At 40.4% G+C, this 23,981-nt stretch overlaps 2 protein-coding genes across 2 annotated transcripts; one reads left to right on the top strand and one right to left on the bottom strand.

The window, feature by feature from the left end:
* Positions 1 to 858: 858 nt before the first annotated feature.
* On the bottom strand, positions 859 to 7,204 carry LOC139725373 (uncharacterized). The gene is made up of 8 exons (XM_071636457.1): positions 7,152 to 7,204; positions 6,139 to 6,300; positions 5,467 to 5,535; positions 4,952 to 4,984; positions 4,048 to 4,151; positions 3,057 to 3,091; positions 1,473 to 2,665; positions 859 to 964 (listed from the first exon to the last, which is right to left on the bottom strand). Exons 1-8 carry the CDS (start codon positions 7,202 to 7,204, stop codon positions 859 to 861), a joined length of 1,755 nt encoding a protein of 584 aa, XP_071492558.1.
* Positions 7,205 to 19,463: 12,259 nt separating this feature from the next.
* Positions 19,464 to 22,767, top strand: LOC139725341 (uncharacterized). The gene is made up of 2 exons (XM_071636429.1): positions 19,464 to 19,720; positions 22,485 to 22,767. The coding sequence occupies exons 1-2, from the start codon at positions 19,464 to 19,466 to the stop codon at positions 22,765 to 22,767; spliced, it is 540 nt and encodes a 179-aa protein (XP_071492530.1).
* The last annotated feature ends 1,214 nt before the right edge of the window (positions 22,768 to 23,981 follow it).

Genomic DNA, 23,981 nt, shown 5'->3' on the forward strand with positions numbered 1-23,981 from the left:
TGCCATCGTCAACACCAGTATCGATGATCTCGCCACTATCATCGTCATCGTCACCAACAACATCTGCGATTCAACTGTCGCTATCAACTTCTATTACCAACACGAACACCTTCAACGCTGACTCCTTGATTTCACGTCAGTTATCTTCTTTTAGGTGCTCAAAATAACTTGAAAGAATCACACGTGGAGCAATTGCGTGTTGCGTCCGATTTGTTATATATTTACAAAGATCAAGAATTAGATTCCCATGTGTCCTTTATCACGATTTTCTCCGCCAGAGTACATCCTGCATCGTTTAATGTCCCATGTCCGTGACGTGCGAAAAGCTGGCCCAAGCCAAGCACTTACAGTGCATCCTAAAGATTTATTTACAACATTATTTGCATTCTATGTACAGTGTTGTCTCGGCTTTCCTTCTTTGTTACTTGGTAAATTTTTCTTAAATCTACCAAGGTTGTCAAGTAATTAGTTGCATTGAATAAACGAATCGAATAGCTTGCATAAGAGGATATAGATATATAGATAGATAAACAGACAGACAGAACTACAGACAGAAGGAGAGACAGAGGGAGAGACAGAAAGGGAGAGAGAAACTTTAACAGAATAGCGTATGTTTGCATGAGATAAAGTGATATCTCCCTGGTTTCGGCCTACTAATAGACCATTACCTACTGTGGCAATCTCATGAAATATATGGTTTGTATTCATTAGTCAATTAAACGTTCGTTGTGATCTTGTATACAAAATTCGTCGAACGCTTGAAATTAATTGTGGAGATTCTACGACTCTCTTGATCTAGCATTTGCATTACTATATATAAAAAAAAGAAGAAACAGTTTTCATGACATCATGTGGCCGTTAACCTCTGAAGACTGACGAATGGTCACCGTCAAAGAAACATTTTCTGCCAGAATGGTTTGAGCTCCGCAGATCCGGTGTCTGCTCCGGATACATCGCATGGTATCTGTGAGACGAGAAGGTAACGAGAAATGAGATCATAACAATTCTAACGTAAAGTTTTATTTTTAGTTTTTTTTTTTTAAAGCAGAAGATATCTTCAAAAGTAATGAAGATGCTGATATTTAAACATGTTGACGTCGTCCTGTCTGGGAAAACAGTATAAGAGAATTGCAGACCAGTTAAAAGTTTTTTCTTTCTTTCTTTCTTTCCAGACTAACTTTTAACGGTTCCAGAAATTACCTTCAAATGAAGACACACATAATAAAGGCTTCAGACTACTGCAACAAATTCAAAACAGCGAGTGCGATGGACGCATGCTTCTTGTGAAGCTTGATTTGGTTTGTGAGAACAAGGATGTTGCGTTGCATAAGAGTTCATGACGCGGTTTTCATGTTGTCGAACCATTACAGACCATGGTTAACGCAGTGGAAGAATGAGAACGAAGCATTCATGAAACCATCTATTTCTGATAAAAAACGTAAAAGTTGAAGATGCATGAGCTGAAACCTCACCGTTTGTGTGCCTCAGTCTTGAAGCGGAGACCCAGGCGGTGAGGCGTCTTACTCCCTGAAGGGGTGAGACAGTCTGAGAGGGGTGCGGGTGGGAGGACAAGAGGGGTACTTCCTGCCCCCTTCCGGATCATAATTCGCTTCGCCAGCTCGTCTTGCAGCTTGCGCACGGGGTGTGACGATGATCGGATGCCTGGAAGAGCCGCCGAAGGTTTAACAGCTTGAGTCCGATAACTGAGGGGAATCGTGAAGGGCTGGTGTTGTTGCCTGCTGTAAAGCATGCTCGTATTGAAAGGTTGTGAGAGACGTTCAACACATTCTGGTATATCCCCGGTTTCGTCCACCTGTTCGCTGACATCGTTTGCCGATGCCGATTTCAGTGCGCCAGACTCCATCACCAGAGAAGACGGCAGCGGTACGGAGGGAAGCCTAGGTGAACGCAGTGCAGACGGGTGAGGTAAAGTTCTGATGTGTTCCCCTATCTTTGAGGAAGAGAGGAGTTTCCGACCTATCGAATTTGGGCCGGAAGCAGCGAGAGGAACCGCGATGTCTCGGCGCTCAAGAAGCTGGGATCCGCGGATGTTCTCGATGACGAGGGATGTGCTCGGTGGCCAGCAGGGACCCGTGCCGGGAATGGTGTAGCCACTGTCCCTGGTGTTCTCACGACTCTCGAGGATCTCTGGTGTGTCGTTGAAGCTGACGCTCCGTTTCGTGCCGACGGAACCACTCTTGGAGGACTTTGGTAGTCCTTGCGAGTCACCGACTAGGATGCCGCGCTGCCCAGCGGAGTCGCTCTTCATTAAAGTCTCCTTGGTATCATCACCAGCATCTTCACCCTCTCCTGTCTCCTCCCCCTCCTCCTCCTCTTCACATCCATTTTGCTCTTTGTCACAGTCATTTTGCTCTTTGTCACAGTCATCGGTATTCTCTTCTCTAATCAGGTTACTCTCTAAGCATGCTGGGTTCCCACCTAGGAGCCCTCCTCTTGCTTCCAGTCTGGCTGGTTCGACATCCCGTTGCCATGTCAACGGCACTGAATCTAGCCGCTCCCATTTTGAAGCGGCGGATGGATGTTGGTAGTCGGTGTTCTTGGAGTCTCGGGCACGGCCTCGGTAGGAGTCTTGGTAGAGAGACGTGTGGTAGAGCTTGTCATGAAGCCGACGAAGGGCATCATCGTACGAAGAGTTTGTACTGGTCTATAACGAAAATGATTTCAAAATAACCGTCACTTTCTGTTCTGTTATTGTTACTATAAATCATCATTGTTCAACTCTTTCATTACGCTTGATGGTTACAATTACTCAATACTACCTACAATCCATTAGTTCTCAAAAGGAAGGAGTGGGGAATTCACGCGAATATTTGTCGCCATTCTCATGGTGATCAATATAACTGTAATGTTGCTCGTCCTCCGATATTACTAAATCATTTCACACACCTAATTTTCTTGAATGATTACCATCCCACTACATACCGACAGTATGATTCATTTAACAATGACTTTCAACAAGCGCGAGCTCACAAACACACAAATTCAGCAAATTACATCGACAGAAGAAATCAGATATGTTATTTTTTGTATCTTACCGACTGAAATGACGCTCTGCCGTCTGTCGCATTTTCTGTAAGAACAAAGTAAGATTGGTGAAACAAACAGTACTTAATCTTCCGACATAACATTAGAGGAACAGATGATAAACTGCAGAATTGTCTTTTATTTCCCCGCTAAAATACAGAAAGATTGAATTCTCCAGTACTTCACAAAAAATACAGAAGGAAGATTTAGGATACAAACGAAGATCGCAATTTAGAGACCGCAAAAGAGTGCAAATGCTATGATAATTTATGACAATATATGTCACTTTTCCAAACCATCCCTAAGATGCTGCTTCTTTGCTCAACTTGCACAAATCTGATATTGTTTACTTGCTATGACGATGGAGTATAAACACGGCAAAGTAAAATAGAGACTTTGCTGAAGGCTTGATGGTTTTGCTTTCATTTCTGATGTCGCACTTTTGATTTTACGGAAGTGTGCAATTAAAACATCTGTCACCCATGATGGAATAATGTCTGCAAGTACAAATGTCGATATTTGAAACGATCACAGAAAGGTTCTCGGTAATCTTACTAATATATAAGAGATGCCTATCACACCTGTTTTTTAATCACACTTTTGTGCCGATTCGCATGTCTTTAAACTTGAGTGTGAGAATCACTTATTGTATCCATTATCACATATAGCTCTCATCTTTTCATTACTTGTTTTCCTTGTGAATTGATCTACCGCCCCATCCCCAAACGCACACATAAAGGGAAACTCAGTTATCATCATCATAAAACATTCCCGAATAGGATTATTGAACTTTGAATTTTTGGATTTCGAGAAGCTCAGGGTAGGTTTTCTGTGAGAATCTTGAACATGTAAATCATGTGTACATGCTTCTACTTGTATAAAATCCCAGTGCTTATCATTATCACATTTATGTCATATTTCTATCTTACTTAGAGGAGGCGGAAGAAGAAGAAATGACTATCAAGCATCATTGTCTGATAAGCGTCGAACGGCACTTATTACCTTTTGCATCTGGTTTTGGCTTGCCATCCGGGAAGACTTCAAACATAGACTTATGAGAGTAGTACGGATGGTTGCCAGGCCAGCGGTCTCGTTGTCGGGGGAAGCTGCAGTTGTGTATAATCACGAGAGGAAAATCACCATTGATTTCTCCGCGCACTCTAACACCCTTGCTCGGTCAAGGCATTAGCGAGCTTTAGATCGGCGACGCGAACGCTATAAGATGACGCTCATTAGGCCAAAAATGGCGTCATGCACATGCGCGAGAGAGCTGTTTTCATCGCTCGACACGGGAGGAGGCGTCGTCTTTAGCGTTCGCGTTGCAGATCCGAAGCTCGCTATTGTTCGATCCAAGCTAGAACTATCTGCGTTGCTTCAGTGGTAACTACTCAAGAAAGATCGTCACCATTATATTACACAGTATGTTTCTTCACCGTAGATAGTAGCATACAAGATTATAGTCATGAATGTATGTGGTTACCATAACTTGATGCACTATATCTGTGACGTCAATACCCCCAAGAAGAGTGTTTGCATCTACTTGATGTGAAGAAATTATATAGGAATCCCAGTTATCATGGTTGTCTTGTGCTGTAAACCATTACGATTTCAAGACTTACGGGGAGCGTCGTGTAGGAGTACCACTGCTTTAAGTATGACGAAAATAAACACATATGGTAATAAACAGATTAGTATATCTAACATTGAAAATTAACAATATACAAGAAAAGAGTTGAACGCATGAATAGTAATGAAAGAAAAAGCCTAATAAATTTGCACATTTTCTGGGAGTGATGATGCAAAGTATGCTATTATCTCATCCCTTGATATCGTCAGTAGTAAACTACTTAGATGAGCACGCAGTGGCGCCTCTCTGCTCCTCAAACCTATACATCTTGATACTCACCCTTCAAAAGGTGTTTTCATAGGCGCCGATAAGCTGCAAGGAAGAAAGACGATAAGAGTCATTTGGCAAGATGACTTGGTTTTATGATATGAACTAACGGAGGAGACTCATTCAAGCAATATCTTTACATATACAGTATAGAAGGTAACATTCTGCACATCCTTGTCACACCAAACGATGGAAGCAATTCAATTTGAATTGACCTTTTTTTTTTAAGGAATTGCTATCTGCTAGACTCGCGTCTGTGAGAAGGTCATGCCTCGTGGGATGAATACACTTAATTTTGAGTAGTTTCTTTGTTTTCATTTTTATATGTGTGTGTATGTTTTCAAAAACCACACCCGAACAGCGGTTTAATGTAACCCCCAAGAGTCAGTGTATGTTCACGTCATTTTACAGACATGAATATCGTGTTAAGTTTTAGTCAAACACAGAGAGTTACAATTTTGTACACCTAACGATATTTTGCTGGTCCGCATCTCGAGATTTCAACAGAAGCATAAGCATAGCATTACCGTTCATCGTTTATTCGGCATCCGCTCTTCGCCAAATCAGTCAGCCTGTATGGCTGGTCATACATCATCCTGTTCGACACGGAAGCAAAATCAAGGTTAATTGAATACTTGAACGATCAATGCAGGCCTAGACCTGCTACTTTGGAACACATGGAATGAAATGACATCCAATACGTACTCTTTCGGATCATTATTTCTGTCAGCTACCGAGACATTTCTTTTGACAAGAATGTTGACGATTGTCGTCTGTTTTCATTTATCATGGAATATTGGATCTAACTGGGTTCACAAGGCAGAAGGAATTGATGACGAATAAATTGGACTGAAGGGAGACTGGAGAAGTTCAACCTCGCTCTCCCTAGAATTTGCTATATAGGGATCGTCAGTTTGATTAAAAATCACATATCCACAAATAGAAACAAGACTGACTTTGGAATAGATGAATTCAGAGATATGACGTCACATTCTCATTCAACACCATTTGATTGTTTCGAGACATTCTCTTAAACTCTCAAGGATGCTTAGTGCGTTTGATCAAACGGTTGTTATCATTTAAAACTTGAGAAGCATACTAATGGAGGATGAAATAGATGACATGGAATAAAAAATTATAGACAAAAAGACTGTGGGACAAATGCAATCAAACAATTAAAGCACACAAACTGGTCTCACGGTTTAGCAACGCCGCTGCCGAAATGACGATGGCTGCGGCTGACGAAGAGGTCCCGGACTCTTCGCCGACCCAAGAACGGGTGTCCTCCGATTCCTCCATACTCCGTCAACTTCTCGCCCCAGTATTTACCGCCAAGGGGTGGGACTGCTTGTTGGTATTCCCTGTGGAAAAAAATCAGAAGAAAGCAGAGATAATCACCTGACATTATGTAGTTAACTTCTGAAAAGAAGGATGACTTTAGGGGCTGAAAGGTCTTTATGGGACAAGAGTAAGATGAGAAAAGAATAAGAAAGAACAATTTCATCACAATCGAATAATGGCTAACAAAGAAATAAAGTTAGTTACAAACACAAAAGGACAAAACAAGAGACAGAGGAAACATGAGGAGGGATCGAGCACGTGATGGTCGCCAGGTCTTTAAGCTCCTTTGGATTGCAAATTTAACCATTAACTCTGTGCTTCTTACACAAAAAGACCGTCTCAAACGTAACGACAAACATTGAGGAATTCTGAGATGACATCATCTCGATTGAGAAAGTGTCGAAGAACGATTACAATCATCGTTATCATGGTTATGGTCATCATGACCGTTACATCTGCACTGTCCAGTTTGCCTCTTCATAATTCTCCTCTCTCATCTCCTCTCCTCTTTTCTCCATCATCTCCTTCCTCGTACTCTGTCTCCATCTCATCATTATTCAATCTTATTATTCTCCTTCACTTTATTTTCCTTCTTGCCAATACCAGAGTTGAAAAAAAAAAACCTAAATTACTTTCACTTTAACTTTCTCCTCCTCTTTCTCTACTTCTTCCTGTTCCTCCTCTTCTTCATCCTATTTCTGTCTCTTCTTCTTCTTCTCCTTCTTCTCCTTCTTCCTCCTCCTCTTTATTTTCTTCTGCTTCTTCTTGCTGCTTCTTTTGCTGTTTTATTTTCATCTCTATCATTCGTCATCTCGGTCTCCTTTGAGAATGAAGGACATTCTCAACACACACAAAAAGAAAGCGTTATTACCATTTTCTGCGCTGGCACACTTGAACGATGTCCAACATCGTGAGCGAAGCCATGTTTGACAGAGGAAATATTTACAACAGTTGCGACAATCATGCAAGTGTCAGTGAAGTAAGAGAGCAAGGCTCCTCCAGAATGGAACTCCAACTGCAGGAGTTGTCAGGGAAATGTCCGGGGTTCGATTTCACCAAATATCCATATGGATGTTACCGACCACGACAAACATCGTTGTACATTGTGTTGCATGTCGTGCACATCAGGGATCTCGACGATTCTTCCTCGATGTGAATGGAGTATCACAAGTTAACCATGATGAATTTCCAATCGAAGGAACCTGAGATGGTTGCTATAGCTCAGGGCACTCACACCAGACGACACCAGTCTCCGACCTCGTATCGAAACATATCGAAACACATCGACGTGAATGAACAACGACTGTAACCGCGATAGGTGAATCTGACATTACAGACATCCAGCAAAGTGGGCCACTAAGGCGCTTTTAGATTATTGACGGATTTTATTTGTAGAGGTATTTCAACCGAAGAAGAGATGAAAATCGATTTGCCTACGACATCGGAGCTCTGCCTCTTTATGTTTTACAACTCCGAATTATCGACCAGGAGGGGGCGACGAGCAGGCCCCTGGAGGCACGAAAATTGGAGAGCCTTTGTTGCATTGTTGCTCGTTTCAAGATGACTGAACGATCTCCTTTAAACGCTTTGTTCCAAGTGAGAATTGCGTAGAAGATTAGCATCGCAGAGAAAGGATGAGAGAACAGAATTATCTTTTAGTTGCTGGGCTGTTATTGTCAGTCTGAACAAAGACAGAAGGACGGAGGCGCAGGAAAAATGGAACTAAAGCCAAGATGAATACGTCAAAGAAAGACATGAAACAGTATAAGCGAAACAATATATATACATCGAGACAATGGAAGTGTAGTAAATAGTCAAATAAACTGAAAAACAAGTTATGAAAGAGGAAGGGCTGGCAAAGAACGAGGAAGAAACAAAGAGAGAGGGGCGGTGGAGGAAGAGAGATGGAGTTTATTGAGGACTGACAAAAACTTCACACCTGATCAAGGCTTATTACAATTGCATTTCTGAGCATAAATCATTCACTTCAGTTTGATTCTGTCATCAGAGTCATCAGCAATTCGCAGTTGCGTCATTAGATAGCTTTGGTGTTAGGTAATAAATTTCGATTTCAGCTCCTTTTCGGGGCTTTTGAGTGAACCAACGGGAAATGTACTTCCTTCAGCATCCATGAGATGAAATAATCCGCTGGAATTATTCATCCACAAAAGGAGTATCTAACCTGATGAATTCTGATAGTATTACGCCAGGTCAACAATGTAATATTCGCAGAAATGCTGAGGGTTACTTTGTATTTCACAGAAAAATACCAAACTATGGGGAAAAACAGAAACAACACCGTAACCAGCAACAGGGGCCCCTGGTTCAGTGCCAATGAGCCAGAAGCGCTGTGTACCTGTACATTCTCTGCCAATAGAGGGCTCAAATAGTTGCCTCTTGCAGTTTCCTCTCGTACTAGTAGGCAGATATGTAGCAAAAATTGGTCGAAATGCTCACATCCGGCGGAAAGTATGAAATTTTGCATATAGGGGTATTTTGGGGCGCTGATTTCAAATATTGCCGGATCCAAGAGATCTGGCCAAGGGGTCGGCCGCCATTTTGAATTCCAATATGGCCGCCATCTCAAGACAAATTCAAAGATCCCTATCTTCAGTTCTGAATGACCTGTGGCACCAAAATTTGGTACACATGAGCGTTTTGACACATTGAATTTGATGACAGATTGATTTGGAGTGTCTGACAAACATCGAATGGCCGCCATTTTGAATTCCAATATGGCCGCCTCGACGAAATATTCAAAATCCCTATCTCGATTTCTAAGTGGTGAGTGACGCTGAAATTAGGTGTAAACAAGTATTTTAACATACTGAGTTAAAATATTAACTGATGTGATGTGTCTGACAAACGCAATGCCTGCTATTTTGAATTCCAATGTGGCTACGAAGACAAACATCACGACTAACATTCACGGGCATGTCAAAAAGTGCAGCAAAAAGGAAGCATAATGCACCTTTCACTGACGTCACAATGTAAATACAGCAGCGCGCACTATATCAGTTACAAACGCGCGCTCAATCAGGTAGCCTAGTTTACAAACATGAGATAGAGATTTTCAACACTCCAACATGGCAACTATATATAAAAATTCAAAATGGCTGCCGTGCAGCTTGTCAGACATATAGAATAAGTCTGTTATTGAAGTCATCATATCACCATGCTTTTATGTATCAAATTCCAATGGCTAATGTCATTCAGAACTGAAGATAGGGATCTTTGACGGCGGCCATATTGGAATTCAAAATGGCGGCCGACTCCGTGGCCAGATCTCTTGGATCCGGCAATTTTTGAAATCAGCGCTTCAAAATACCCCTATATGCAAAATTTCATACTTTCCGCCGGATGTGAGCATCTTTTTCACATATCTGCCCCACTATACGTGTTGTATGTCAGTGGTCGATTTATCGGCACTGAATATGCGTTTACAGACGTTCCTTTTACTAATCGTGTTTGCATTCGTTGAAAATTATTCATCATTCAATTAGATACAGGGCGTGTATGATTATAATCAAGGCAAAAAAGGCCCAAATATAAATATATTGGTTGGATGAGTGCAGAAATATTTGCAGAACACACCAGTCGTTCAAAACTTATGCGTTTTTAAAGTTTTGTTATGACCATCCCTAGAACACTACAACTATGCACGATATTACAGGACAACGATGGGTTAAGAAAATTTGATAATTAGAGTGAATTTTACGAAGTTAAGTTTTTATTTTTAATGAAAAGTACAAATTCCTTCCACTTTTCACTGCCTTCAGAATGGGGAAGTTAAGTGGTCTTCCATTATGCTAGAAAAATTGAAAATAAATGTTGAATTCTCTTTTTTTTTTCTGTATGTCGTTGTCGTCCAGCCACATTGCGAATTGTTGCAGTCTAATCACAAAGCAATTGTGTTGCGGAAACTTTCAAAATCACAACTTTCGGAGCGGATTGTCCGATTTCCCTCAAACCTCACTGATGTGTCCTCCTAATATTTCTGCATACACTCAATCCACATAATCCTACACTTGGGGTTCAATTCTCTTTAGCATAAGTAGGGTCCATGGTGTTATAGATGCAAACCTATGAATTGAAGTGCTTACATGTATTAAATAAACATTCAAAGAAGTATCGTATTACCATTAGCAACCGTTGCGCCCGCAATGTTGTATTACGGCATGATGCTGTAAGTCTTGAAGATGTCTATTATGTTTTCCTTTCTTTCTTTTTTTTTTCACCAGCTATATACGTCAACATCAGCAGTAAAAGCTGACATTTGCACTCTCAGGTCTTCACCGATTTGGACTTCGACCTTCTAACCCGGAAAAGCGAACTCTCCAAGAATCGAATGCCAATCGACAAGACTGCACAGCGTGTAAACAGGTGTACAGTAGTGGTAATCAAATCGTTGCCCCTCTGCGACGAGCTGTTCGCGTATTGATGTGCGGAAACTAAACGAGAAATGATAGGGCACCACTCTTAATCTTCTGTCAGTGGCAGAAATCCGATTGTCTCCCGGTAACCGGTGAAGCTTTGCATTGCTATAAACCACCACCTGGAAAAAGAGGAACTCTACGCAATACTCTCGTACATACATGTCTTGTTACTCTTATTTCCAGGAGTGGGCTTACGGATTACCGCAATCTTCGCTGACTTCTAAAGCCATTAACACAAATACTACACGCGTGGTATACACCCACAAAAGCAAGCCGGGCCGTTCACTCAACGAATATAGAACACAGAAGTTTGTTCATTTCTTTTATACCCATTTACTTTTCAAGTTTATCTTTCCAAGAAGAAAGTTAGAAAACAGGAAAGACGACGACTTTTTGGCTGCATTGGAGACAGCCATTGTTCAGGAATGGTCCAGTCAAGTTGAATCTCATGTACAAGTGAAAGCGGCGCACTTGTTTACACCTGATTCTGAACGGGAGGACCACAAGGGTCAACCGAAAATCAACCGCTATTCATACTTCGTCTTGCAGGTGCAAGCATAAGGTACGTACAGGCATATCTAATATGTATTAATGTTTGCAACCTTTACGTATTCAATCTTACCATAACAACGGTCCCTTTTAGTTATAGCGGTCATATTTACATGTCTGCATGTTAAGACAATTGTTATGAAATACATGCAACTAACAGTGTATACAATCGTAGATAAAGGCTTCCTTACACCTGAGCGTGAGTACGAGGTATGTGTAGATAAGTTGTTTAACTTACATTATGAAGAATTCATTGTTTCAATTAAGTAACATTGCGTATTTTGCAGTCTCCTTACATTATAATCAAAGGTTGTACATTTTCATTTTAGCCCTGACGCACTACACAACCAAGATCTCATAACGTTTTATTATACAGGCCCTATCGGGTTGAACCGTTTTCACTCATAAATATACTTTGCAAGGGTTAGTATAATGTAGGTCTACAATTTGTAGTCTATCACATGCGTATTCAGCGTAGATATTAAATTCACTGACTTCAATCATCTCAGATAATAAAGAAAAAAACTGCAATATCTGTAATGATATATGTACGATCTGACCGGCCGTTTACATATATAGCTACATGTTATGATAGTATAACAACGTTCCCTAATTCATAACCGAGCCGAATTTGGGACGTACATGTAGTTGTAAGAATAATAAAGGGGGAAAAAGCATAGATATTATCATAATTACTGCAATTGCTGTGACCAAAATGCGGAATATCACCGGGTGTATTGAAGGAAGCTAAATCTTTCCGATCAAAGAAATGCGCGTGATAATCTTGTGCGTACGTTTGCTAGCATTAATTTTGTAACTACATGAATCACTGTCTAAAATTACAAATCAGGTGCTTCTGTGTAAAAATATACAGAAAAACGATGATTACAAACATGACAAATTTACGATGGCCCTCCGCACCCCCCCCCCAAAAAAGAGAAAATGGTGTTCCTGCAAAAGCATTGTCAATAGCATTGTCAAAAGCATTGACAACCGTGACCTTATTTAGGAAGATTGTGCAATTTTTGTAGCTGTTATGAAATTTTATTGACGTGTATCATAAAATAAAAAAATAATAGCAACGATTCAGAGACTATGGAGCAATTTAGTCGTTAAGAAATCAGTCATTTCGTCGACGAAATGACCATTTTGTTGATCATTTCGTTAACAAAATGATCATTATTTTCGTCGACGAAATGTTGTGATTTCGTAACGAAATAGGCCATGCGACACTTGGCGCTTCATGGTTTTAGTCCATGGTTTAAGCCATGGTTTCAATTGTACCACCTTCGTGAATTCGGGCCAAGGAGTTTATATTGTCTCTTTCCAGGGAGGTGAGACGAAATCACCTCCCTGATCCTTCCCTCGACACCCCCCCCCTCCCCTTTTCTTGACATGATGGAATTTTACTTTGTATGATGTACAGTGAATATATATTTACGAACTATTTTTTGTCCCTCGGGTTTTCTTGTTCTGATTTGGATTTCGATTACTCTTACCATTGACTTCTGGTAAACTTTTTCTGCATCTCTTTCGATCCATATAAATGCATCGTTTCACTTGGCATAACGATATCCTATATTGATTTTTCCGTATAAGCCCTATTATCTTGATGCTCAGAAAAGCATTGAACCAGCCTGCACCAATATTAATGCGATCGCGCCCCCATTTCAAATCATTTCCGCTCTACGCAACTCAAGAGAGGATATTCCAGGCACCTACCACAATTCAGGCCTCCCAAACCTTGTTAATGAACTTTTAAGATTATTCCCGTTCAATGTTACCCCACGTTTTGTTCGCTTACCCTAGCTAATCATGGCATGTGTATCATGGTCTGCGAATTGTAATCTGTAATTAAACGTTTGAACCAGCAAAATATCTTACGATGGATTTACGCAAGAATGTAATCGTTTGTCAATCTCTCTACAGATAAATCGTCCAGCATGCCGATGTCAACGCTCGAACTTCGCCCAACAGTCGACTACACTCAGAACACCTATGGCGACAATAAGTACAACGTCATGGAACTGGTCCGTCTCTACAGCCAGGATCCTTCGCAGTTACCATGGCAACGGACGAGCGGACAAACGACCATCACGAAGATACATAGCATCAAGCTACCTACCATCAACGCCATGCCTAGCCCGAATGCTCCCGTGACGCCAGTGGGCTTCTACGCACAGCAGTCCGCGTCGCAACCGCGTCTGAACTTGCCGAGCGTTGGTCGCGGCGCCGCGCACAGTTCCATGGTACCGTTCTCGTCCTTCCAAAAGCCAACGTGCGGGTACTTCTTCACGAGGACGACGGAACATCGGAAAATGAGAATGGGTATTCCCCCTAATTTTGGGTACCTTTGCGTCACCGCTCCAGCGACTGCAGGCATGTGATTGATGGCATGTCAGACTTTGACTCAGAAACCTATCCTCCATATTTTGCTGGAAAAGCTAAGATGACTGATGAAGATGAAGTGAAACTTGCTACACAGTTTGTTTTGAAGGCTATACACGTAGATTCACTGTGAAAACAACATCAAACAGTCACAAAGTGCGTTACAGTTGCAGTGCGTGTAGTCCACCATCATCAAACACTGGCTATTATGATCACTATAAATTGGTCCTGATATATAATTAATCAATGGACCACGATGTATTCTTAATTTAAGACGAAATAATCGTTTGAAAAAGCATAGATCGGGAGGAAATGCCAACATCGGTGCACATACCAATGATTGCCAATTGTTAGGAAGCATTACTCTTCATCGTGATGTTGATTCAACGCCACAAAAGAGACCACAGGTGGAATCTGCCTCCAACAATGAATAATAAGTTTGAAAGAAAGAAAGTTTGATTTGCCTTGTAGCCCACCGGTTTACTGATGCAGGGGCGGATCCAGGAATTCTGTAAAGGGGGGCCCAACTAATATTTCTGGTGCCACTTCCGGGATTCATTTCATTTTTTAAAAACAAAAAATAAGGGGGGTGTGCACCGCTTGCGCCCCCTCTGGATCCGCCACTGCTGATGTATGAACTCTCCCTCTCGCAGGCCGAGAAAATGTTGTCGCCTGGGCCCCTGTCATAAAAATTTGATATGATAACAACTCTTGCTGGAATGGCAATTGTCATGGCAATAACAAGAATTCAGCTTCCTGATTGACTGTTGCTATTGAAAGTTGCCATTCCAGCAAGATTCGCTTACATCTTTTATGAAACGGGGCCCTGATCTCGGGTCAGAATTGTCTCAAAAGTTTGCCTCAGACAATATTATAAAGACCACTGGGTAGGGGATGGCAATCTACGAGAATTGGTGATTAGATATTTTAAGACCACCTGGATTATTTCTGGAAACTCTTTGAAAAGAGACCGGGCTGATATTGCAGTGTATGTTGCAGGGAATTGAATGATGTTACAGTCAGGTTGTGGGAAAAAAATATCGCAGCACACGTGTTATATCTTCCAGATTTGAAAACTTTAAACCATTACCCTGACAAAAAAGCACCCTTCTGCATCATTTTGACACTTAATGCATACACGCCTTTCCACTGAAATGATTTACATGTTTATTCAGTATTTCGGTACCGTTACACAGTGGTTGCATAAACAGTTGCAAAAACAAATCGAAACAAAGTAGTAGTCATATCGCTGCGTTGATGTGCGCTCTTTTAGATTTGAGAAACATTGTATATCTATAATCGTTTCCAAATCAACTCACTTTAATCATAATGCAGAACAAATTCCTGTGGTACATATGAAATATGTGAAATATGATGTCTAGATACAATTAAAGCGTAAAGTTTTTTGTGTTGTATTCTTATCGAGAAATCAGAACACAATACAATCTTTACAGGTAGATGTAAACTGATGGTTATGATCAGTGGAAAACAACAAAAAGACATAAAGAAAAAAAAGGCAGAATACACGTAAGTGTAGTGATGTATACATGATTATGCCAATTAAAGGATAAACTAATGACGTGGAGCTCCTTTTTTTCTAATTAAAGATCAAGTATTTAAAGGGGACAATAGAGGGAATGTATATCGATATTAAGAATGTACATGCATTAAATCAAAACGATCTGTTGGTCTGAATTAGATTTGATAAGGGTGTATCTGACTGCTAAACGACGTTTTGAAAGTAAAGACGTTTACATGCGAACATTGTAAGTCTGGACAATATTGCCAAATTGTCTCGTTAAAATTTTGTTATATGTTTTGGAATCGGGTTACCTGTTTAACTGACTTAGTTTGAGTGCTTATACATTGATGATAATCACGTAACTAATACATGATGTCATCTGTACATCTGTTTGGAGCATTTTGCGTAAAGAGTGAAGTTTTATTGTAATAATTTACGTGTAGTCAGATGATAATGTCAATTAGTTATCGAAGTGTTATTTAGTGCAGAGTTGCTAATTGAAATGATATACTTGTGGTAGAATGCAAATAAATGACTCACTGTTGAAGTTGTAAAAGTTTGTGCTTATGTCTGATGCATTTATCTTCTGTAGACAATGTCCTGTTTATCCCCTATACATCAATAATTATATTCCTTATCCTTTTAGTTATTCTTATTAATACAATATAGAAAAAGCATTTGAAAACCGGTAGACTACATTTCAGCAAAACAAAATGAAAACAAAACAACCGGGATGGGGCATAATGACGAATGCTCACGTGCTTCCAGTCATATTAAATTCCACGCCACCCACCTTTTCGGTACAACAAATAATCGTGCATGTTGACCGATACTATGTCGGAATAACACAAGGAAAGATGTGTAATTATTGTATATACACGTCAGCACAACATTCGGAAAGAATCGGAGGACTTCACGGCATCGAAGGTAAACGTATTACGCCGTACGGCATTAACTCTATTATACACTGTACGTGTATCTGTAACTCACTCCTTTTCAAGTTGTATATTATGATGATTTTACACCGAAATTCAAACGGATGACTTTCCTCTGGGTTAAACTTGGAGATCTGCTATGGAATTCAGGGAAATGTTTTGTTGTTATACGAGGCACTGAATACACGAACTGCTCATTTTATTCTGTCCCCTCATGCCCACCTGGTTTGTTTGTCTTTGTTTCTTAGGCACGAAAATGAAATGTTCTTTGCGAGCGCAAGACTAAACAATCAATCACTTCACAATTAAAAACTTTCAAATTCTGCAGCAAGGGGTGACAGGTGCACGTTACGAGTTCGACACCCACGACAGTCCACGAATCATACAGCCCATAAGTCATACACAGAGCTACCAAGTCTCACGCATTCTGAGTGAGACTCAAGCATTTAGGGGTCGTCTCACGATCTCACGCATGGCACTCATATTTCTCACGCATCGGGCAAAATCTGCAATTTGGGCCCATAATAAGGAGCATAGCTCAAAGGATTAAATTGATAGTTACAATTGAAGGTATATTTTCCTTTTGTCTTTCAAAATAAGTAAAAAATAGTCACTTAAGTATGCACCTGATCGCACCATTAAGAGCTAAAAATTGAAAAAGCTCCCTACCGTGGGAGGCTATGGGGGGGGGGTGGGCGGGGAGGGAGGGAAACCCTCCCACACCCTCGCTTGGGAACACATTCGCTCGCCGAGATGCCAAGTCATGAAAATCTCCCTCATAAATTTTTTTTGAACTTGGCATCTCTGCATACAGCCCACGAGGGCCTACACAGCCCACGAGTCATACAGCACATGAGTTCGACAGCGAATGTAAGGCCCATCATGAGTCCGTCACTGAGCAAACAAGGCCCAAAGAATTCGGCATTAAGCAAACAAGGCCCACGAGACCGAAACATTAGGCCCAATGACGTAATGTCAAACTCACTAGTGGGTCGTTTTTACCTAGTGTCGTACTCATGGGCCTCTTTTGCTTAGTGTTGAATTAGTCTATAGAGATAGTGAGATAGTCTAGCAAGAATACAATATTCAAGGATATGATCAGTCAAGTGCATGGACCCTTGGAAGTGTTGAATAATTAACACTTCACTGCACGCAATTACAATCGCAAGGAGCACATCAGAATGCAAATTTTACGGCTGCTACTTACACTGCAACATGCACAATAGAGATGAATTAAAAAAAAAACCATCCATCTCCTCATTTAACATATTTACAGTTACACAATATAATGTAAAATCAAAATATTCGATTTTTATAACATTTGTAAAATTGAAACCCCACTAGATGAACATGTTTGTTAACTTACCTTCAGCCATAAAAATTGTTCTTCATCAGACTCCTTTAAAAGCAGTCTAAAAACTCACCTGTTTAAGTCCTCCATTGGATTACTCATGTATTTGATATTTGTATGTCCTTTATCTCCTTCACTTTCTCTTCCTTCCGCGCCTAGAGCACTATGCAGAGTGGATTTGGCGCTATATAAGTCATATCAATTATCATTATTATCATCATTATTATTATCCTTTAGAAATAAAAGATAAAATTCATGCAGTTTTCGTACGTTTGCATGAATGCATGTAAGTGTAACCGAATCCAAACAAAAGATCATACACCTCCTAATTCTAATCTGTTACAAAAATTGACGAAATACAGTGTATTTCTGTACTTACGCGACACTGTGGTGGGTTATTTTGGGTTCCCCGTAAGGACCGAAGAGGTCGGTGGACTGTACGGTACGAGATACGTTAGCAGTGTATACTGGAGGACCCGGTGGGTCCCAGATTCGAACCTCTGCTGGTACAGCGATCATTTCGGCAGAGTCTCCATGTTTTCTCCTTCACAATGCTTTTCTGAAACTTGTACTATCATCAATCTGCATTACCGCGTATGAAAAATAGTTGTGAAATCATTCATCTTCTTGTTATTATCTTGCTGTCTTTCTTATACGTTCCCTCCTCCCTGTTCATACATTGTGGACTGAATTTACATCAGTGGTCAACATGCCAGCATGGTGATCGGGGAGAAGACGAAAGATGGAACGCGCATATCATCTATGATGTCATAATCATGAAGCGCGGATTGTGCGCAGATAACAGTTGAGCATAATTTCATATCCGTAAGATAAAGGTAGACATTGACATGGTAGAGCCATTGTATTCCCCCGTGTAGTCTGTTCGCAAGATTGAGGGAAAGGAAAAAAAAAGATATAATTATGGAAAGAGAGAGAGAGAGAGAGAGAGAGAGAGAAAGAGGGAGAGAGGAGAAGGAAAGGGATTAAGAATTGTTATGTTGAATATCATAAATAAAAATTGATAGGCCCACTGGCCTGTTGAATGAAGAATGCAGTCTATACGGCTGAGGGAAGAGACGTTCCGATAATATACCAATAATTCGTTTGTGCCTTCTTTGTGGGGGTGTGGCTATTGGCGTCTCAAAACTAAGATCTCTAGTCAAGTCAAGAACAGTGGCGTGGTATACTTCGTAAGAATAACAAATACAGAATCGATCGATTAGCTTTGTCATTAAACAGAGTGGGTATAGCAGATCGAAAGTTTAGTGTGTTCTCAATTATACAAATAAGTGATCGTCATTAGCATGAAAATAGAGACCCCCTCGGCTGAGTGGAGTAAGCCCAATGATGCATAATAAGGTAGTAACGATACGCTCCCTCGTTGGCAACAATGGGGCCTTGACAGATTAGTCTAAATTCCACAGTAATATTGCTAAGTCTTTCAAATTCAAATTCATCAAATGTTCGGAAAACGTGAATTTATTTGCATCGATATCTTTGAAATGTGTGTTATTGGAGATGAAAGAGATATGTTGACCTTTAGTAAATTATTTTTTTTGAAACACTACCGCACTAAGAGACTTAGAATTTCGAAACTGGTCTGTATATAAAGACTAGCAAACCTGTCTGTGTGCGCGTTACACAGGTATTGCGCGCGCCACTGACAATAGTCTAGCCAAGTATCAAACAATACGCTACAAACCCACTAAATCAACAGAAGTACATTAAATTCGGGCCCCTCGCAGTGTAGGTCTAATTGCCACTATCTCATCTTTAGATGCACACTTTCATACAAAAATCTAGGGGCATATCCCTGTGGCCATCCAGAGCGAAAGAAAAGAAAGAGGGATATTTCATTTGGAAAGTTGAAGAAGCACTATCCAGCTTTTGTCAAAGAGCATCTCCAACGCATCGGTAGAACCACGACCCCTCTTTGCAGATCACACTGTACGCAAGATATATCTAGGACATCTGCACTTGCAAAGTATCATCAAAAGTCATCATGCCTAACTCAGGATTCCAGGGACAAATTAACCAGAGCTTCTACGGAACCCGTAAATCAGATCTCGTGCCCCTAGGAGACCAGTACGTAACCGGGAATCTGCCAAACCCAGCATTTTGGAGCAGGTTCATGCGGGAACCTTTCTCCGGTGCGTCGTCTGGATCATCTAGCTCGGGTTCGACGCCGCGGGTGTTGACTACCACCGAAGTCCTCGCGCCAGTCAGACCGAGCAACATCCACTCTCAGCTTGGAAACCGGTCAGTTGCTAAGATTTGTTGCACGCAAGCTGGTTAAATAAGTCCCTCACGTCGTGGTAGCTTTTTGTTGTTGTTGTTGTTGTTGTTGTTGTTGTTGAGCTTCTGACATATGACTAAAGTCATCATTATGATCATTGTAATAATTATGTTTAATGATCCTCCCAAAACCAATGTGTCAAGACGCCACTACATTATTATTATATGAATTTCTGGTTCAATTGTGGGTTTATGACATCACCTCCGGACTGGTTCTGTGCAACCGATAGTTATATCAGCAGGTTACCAATAACGAATTGGTTTAGTTCGATGTGGTTTTAATGTTCCATGTATAAGTACCATAATTTATTTACATGCAAAATAAAAACATGATATAAAAAACTGAGGGTGCATGCAAATTGTTGAATACAAACTTAACAGAATGAATACATGTGAATCAATGTGAGGAATCTACATAAAAGCAATACTGCATTACTTTTAGGGCGTATAGACTCCAAGATAATGAAATCATGTTTTTATTTTTAATGTATAATTTGCAGTTGTAACGAATGAGAAATTATGAAGTATGAGATGCATACGACGAAGATGACAAAATCAAAGCCTATTACATTTAACTGAAAGAGCGGTGTGACAACCCGGCTGACAGTGTTAATCTTGTAATATTGTAATATTGTATATCGTCTCTCCTCCCGATCGTATTCGTACTGACTGTATCCCCCACTCAGGCGGTCAACCATACACATGCTTGCTCCTACTCCCTTTGAGGATGGAAATTACGGGGGATTTTTGAAAGGAAACCATTAAAATTACCCTATATGATCTATCACAGATTTTTGGAAGGAAACTCGCTAGCAAAATTGTCCTTTGAATGAAGGAACCGAGAATGCCGAGGTAAAGAGTGTGCACAACAGCACTCCCTAACAAGAATATCTTTAGGGACTTTCTCATACTGAATATACAAGAGAAGATGTAGGCCCTACTTTCCTGCGAAAAGAAGGCCAGCCGGCATGCATTGCAACAAAATATGCACAGTGAAGCACAATAGGGGAATCGGGGCAAAAACCAAGATGCCGCACTACTCCTGTACATACACGTATATTTCGGATTTTTTCGAGGATTTAAAACTTACCCTATATCGGGACCCTCTTTCAGGATTGTTGGGGAAAGATTTGAAAACTTTACCCCTAATAGAAATATTTCGGGGAAAAAACATACATTTATAGAACCCCCCCTCCTATAATTCGACAATATTTTCGGGATTCCCCACCCCCCGCGAATTTTGTTGTAGGTTAACGAGGAACCGAATGAACGTTGGTTTGTCGCTCCTTGTGCGTTATAGGGACGTGTCTACTGTCCAACCAACAGGACAATGCTGGATTGCCCACCCTCTATAGAAGTCCTTATATTTCATTTGTTCTTGTTTTTCTATACCATGACTATATCTACGGTAACTGAAGTGAACAGTTAATTAATTTTCATAGAATGCTGTAATAAATGACAATCCGTTGACACGCGAGCCAGACAGGTATAACGATCAAAATAATAATGGCGTATGCCTACCAGGTACCATGCATACATTTTGCAAGATGATGGTTTCCCCATGCTCAATACACGAGAAGTTTAGTGTTGTTTCTCTATGAGCATGGTAAACTACGCATCCTGAACTCATTATGTTGAGTGCATGATACAGTATTAAAGGTCTACGATAGCGTGTTAGTAAATGAGTTTTCTCTTGATTTTTAACTGCGTAATATTAATAAATCGAACAAGAGCACATAAATTGGGGTTTATCATTGCATGAAACGCCGCTCTCTCTTCTGCGCAAGATATACTTGGGCGCAAATATTGCATCGTCTGTATGAATTTGTGACATCTGAATACAACGTTAGCATCAGCGAAACTGGGTCTATAGATATAGTATAGGGATTAAACAAGATGCCTGTTTGACAGCTATTAGCTAGTGACAACCATCAAAGTATAGCCGAAACGGTTGATCGGGTATTCTACATTTAGGCCTTGAAAGAAGATGCAGTTGGGTGAGCGCAAACAACTCGCACGGAACATGGACGCTGGGAAAGGAATTGATCAATTGCATTGACACATGTTTCATGAAATCTATTATGCAAACTGGCATCGATCGCCGACCCTCAAGTGCGTTTTCAAACAAATACTTTCATTGAGAAAGCTCTCCTCTGGCATGAGTCAATATTGAGTTACTTGTACAAGGGCGACAAAGTAGATTGTTAGAGTGTTTTAACATTTTTTTTTTCATTGTACCAATCGTGTATTTCATTGCAACTATAAATACAACATTAAATCTATAAGTGACTGAATATCAGCGACACGAACTCCTTTTTTCTCTCGAATATCAGGTAATTTTTCGTTCGAAATGTATCACTATCACTTTAATATCAAATAGCTAAATACGATTACGGGGTATATAATTCACCTAGAAATATATAAATCTACTTCTGTCAAATTGCAATGATATTATAGATAGAGTTGACTTTTCATTTCAATTCTTTTTTGATCGGGTTTAAAAAAGAAAATGCATTCAAGTCGTGTACATCGGATGGGAGTACCGGCTTTAGGCTTTCAAGTAAAAATATCTTATATTCTTTTTTATGAAAAAAATTGAACTCCTTATATGACATGCAGGTCTGTTTGTGTATGAATTCATCACATGCTATGGTTGTGACCCCCCATTATGTAACATGCTTGCAGTCCTCACTTCTTCTACGTCTTCATTATTAACTTCTTATCGCAGATCTACGGATGGCACCCTCCCAAGGATCAAAACGTCACCGTCGGGTGTCGTCGGCATCGATGACCAGGCCTCAAGTGACTCCACCGAGGTGGGATCGCCTCCGTCCCGCGGCCACTCTCGGGACGCGCACATTCCTCTTGTTGCTCTGAACTCGCTCGCTCCTTTCGCAACCACAAGCAAGCCTACGTGCGGCTACTTCTTCTCCCGAAACACAGACAACAGGAAGAAAAGCATTGGCATTCCCGCCACCGACCTCGTAGCATACCGCTATTACGTCAAGTAAAAGACTACACGTCATCAAAATTTAATGCCTACACATTCAAGAAGAACTCTTTATACAACGAAACCATGTTCGTTATTGTGTAAATAATGTACCGGTATTTTTTTAATACCATTTCTCTTTCGTGAATTTCAAGTATTCTTTATATTTCTATTAAATCTCTATAAAAACTGATTCTTGCCTTCAAGGGATCTTCCTGTGCTATGATGTGTATGTAAATCACTCATTCTCAATGCACTATGATATGGGACTGGTGAATTCCTTTACTCGTTTTTAAGTGTGTGATTACCTCACCTTGTGTGTCAAAATATTCTGTTTCATGGCACGTATAGATAGTGTTACCATAATGATGTCTTCGATTATCTTTACTACTGGAATTTATTTACATTGTTTGCCATGACTGAAAGTGGGATTCTGAGTTCAATACATTTCCCCATGATAGATTGTATTTCCTCACACTCGCGATTGAAAATAGGTGCAGAAGCTCAGCGCACGTCGTCTTATAGTCGTACATAAATAGGTAAGATACACGATAACGGCTTGATGTGTACTTCACGAAATAATCATATCCACGAACTATCTCTAGGCCTATTTAAACCAGGGAGGTGGGAAGAGCGTTAGGGTTAGGGTTAGGGTTAGCAGCTCTTCCCATCTCCCTGTTTAAACTACTAGTATCCCTGTGTTAGAATAGAGTCTGGAACTTTTGAACAGCAACTTTATTTTTTTTTTTCTTCGGAAGCTTAAGATGTCTGTTTGCAGTCTACTTAGTTTTCCTTATTTGGTTACGAGTCAGTATTCGTATTTTGGCTTACTGAACACACTTTGAGGGACATAATCATATTGTGTATAAACACACGTTTGTTCTCACCCGGAACAATCTCCGGTTCTCAAACAATACGTATTGGAAGCGTGATTTTTTATAGGGATTTCCACCACTTATATAGTTGTTGATGCATTGAAAATTGTAAGAGTGTTGGATTATCTATACCTCTTCGGTATTGATCAATAACTTCCTGTCTGAATTCGTTTTGATAAGTAATTCTAATATGAAGTCATCGAAAATGATGGAAGGGCGCGAAAATAATACCATCTTGTCTGTATATGGGCCATCGGACAAGTTGATATTAGTCCACCACCAATTCCTTACATGCAGGCAAGTGAGGTTTTGCTAGCTCGTGCAGGCGGGTACATGTATGTGCAACTAAAATGTTCCTTTT

Source organism: Diadema antillarum, unplaced genomic scaffold, assembly GCF_040938485.1.
Source record: "Diadema antillarum isolate AM-2024a unplaced genomic scaffold, OU_Dant_1.0 seq00000035_RagTag, whole genome shotgun sequence".
NCBI lineage: Eukaryota > Metazoa > Echinodermata > Echinoidea > Diadematoida > Diadematidae > Diadema > Diadema antillarum.

Coding starts and splice junctions, on each gene's coding strand:
- LOC139725373 (XM_071636457.1), bottom strand. CDS start 7,204: ATGGCTTCGCTCACGATGTTGGACATCGTTCAAGTGTGCCAGCGCAGA. Junction 5,536..6,138: donor GGCAGCGGCGTTGCTAAACC/GTGAGACCAGTT, acceptor CGTGTCGAACAG/GATGATGTATGACCAGCCAT. Junction 3,092..4,047: donor GCCAAAACCAGATGCAAAAG/GTAATAAGTGCC, acceptor TTGTTCTTACAG/AAAATGCGACAGACGGCAGA.
- LOC139725341 (XM_071636429.1), top strand. CDS start 19,464: ATGCCTAACTCAGGATTCCAGGGACAAATTAACCAGAGCTTCTACGGA. Junction 19,721..22,484: donor CACTCTCAGCTTGGAAACCG/GTCAGTTGCTAA, acceptor TTCTTATCGCAG/ATCTACGGATGGCACCCTCC.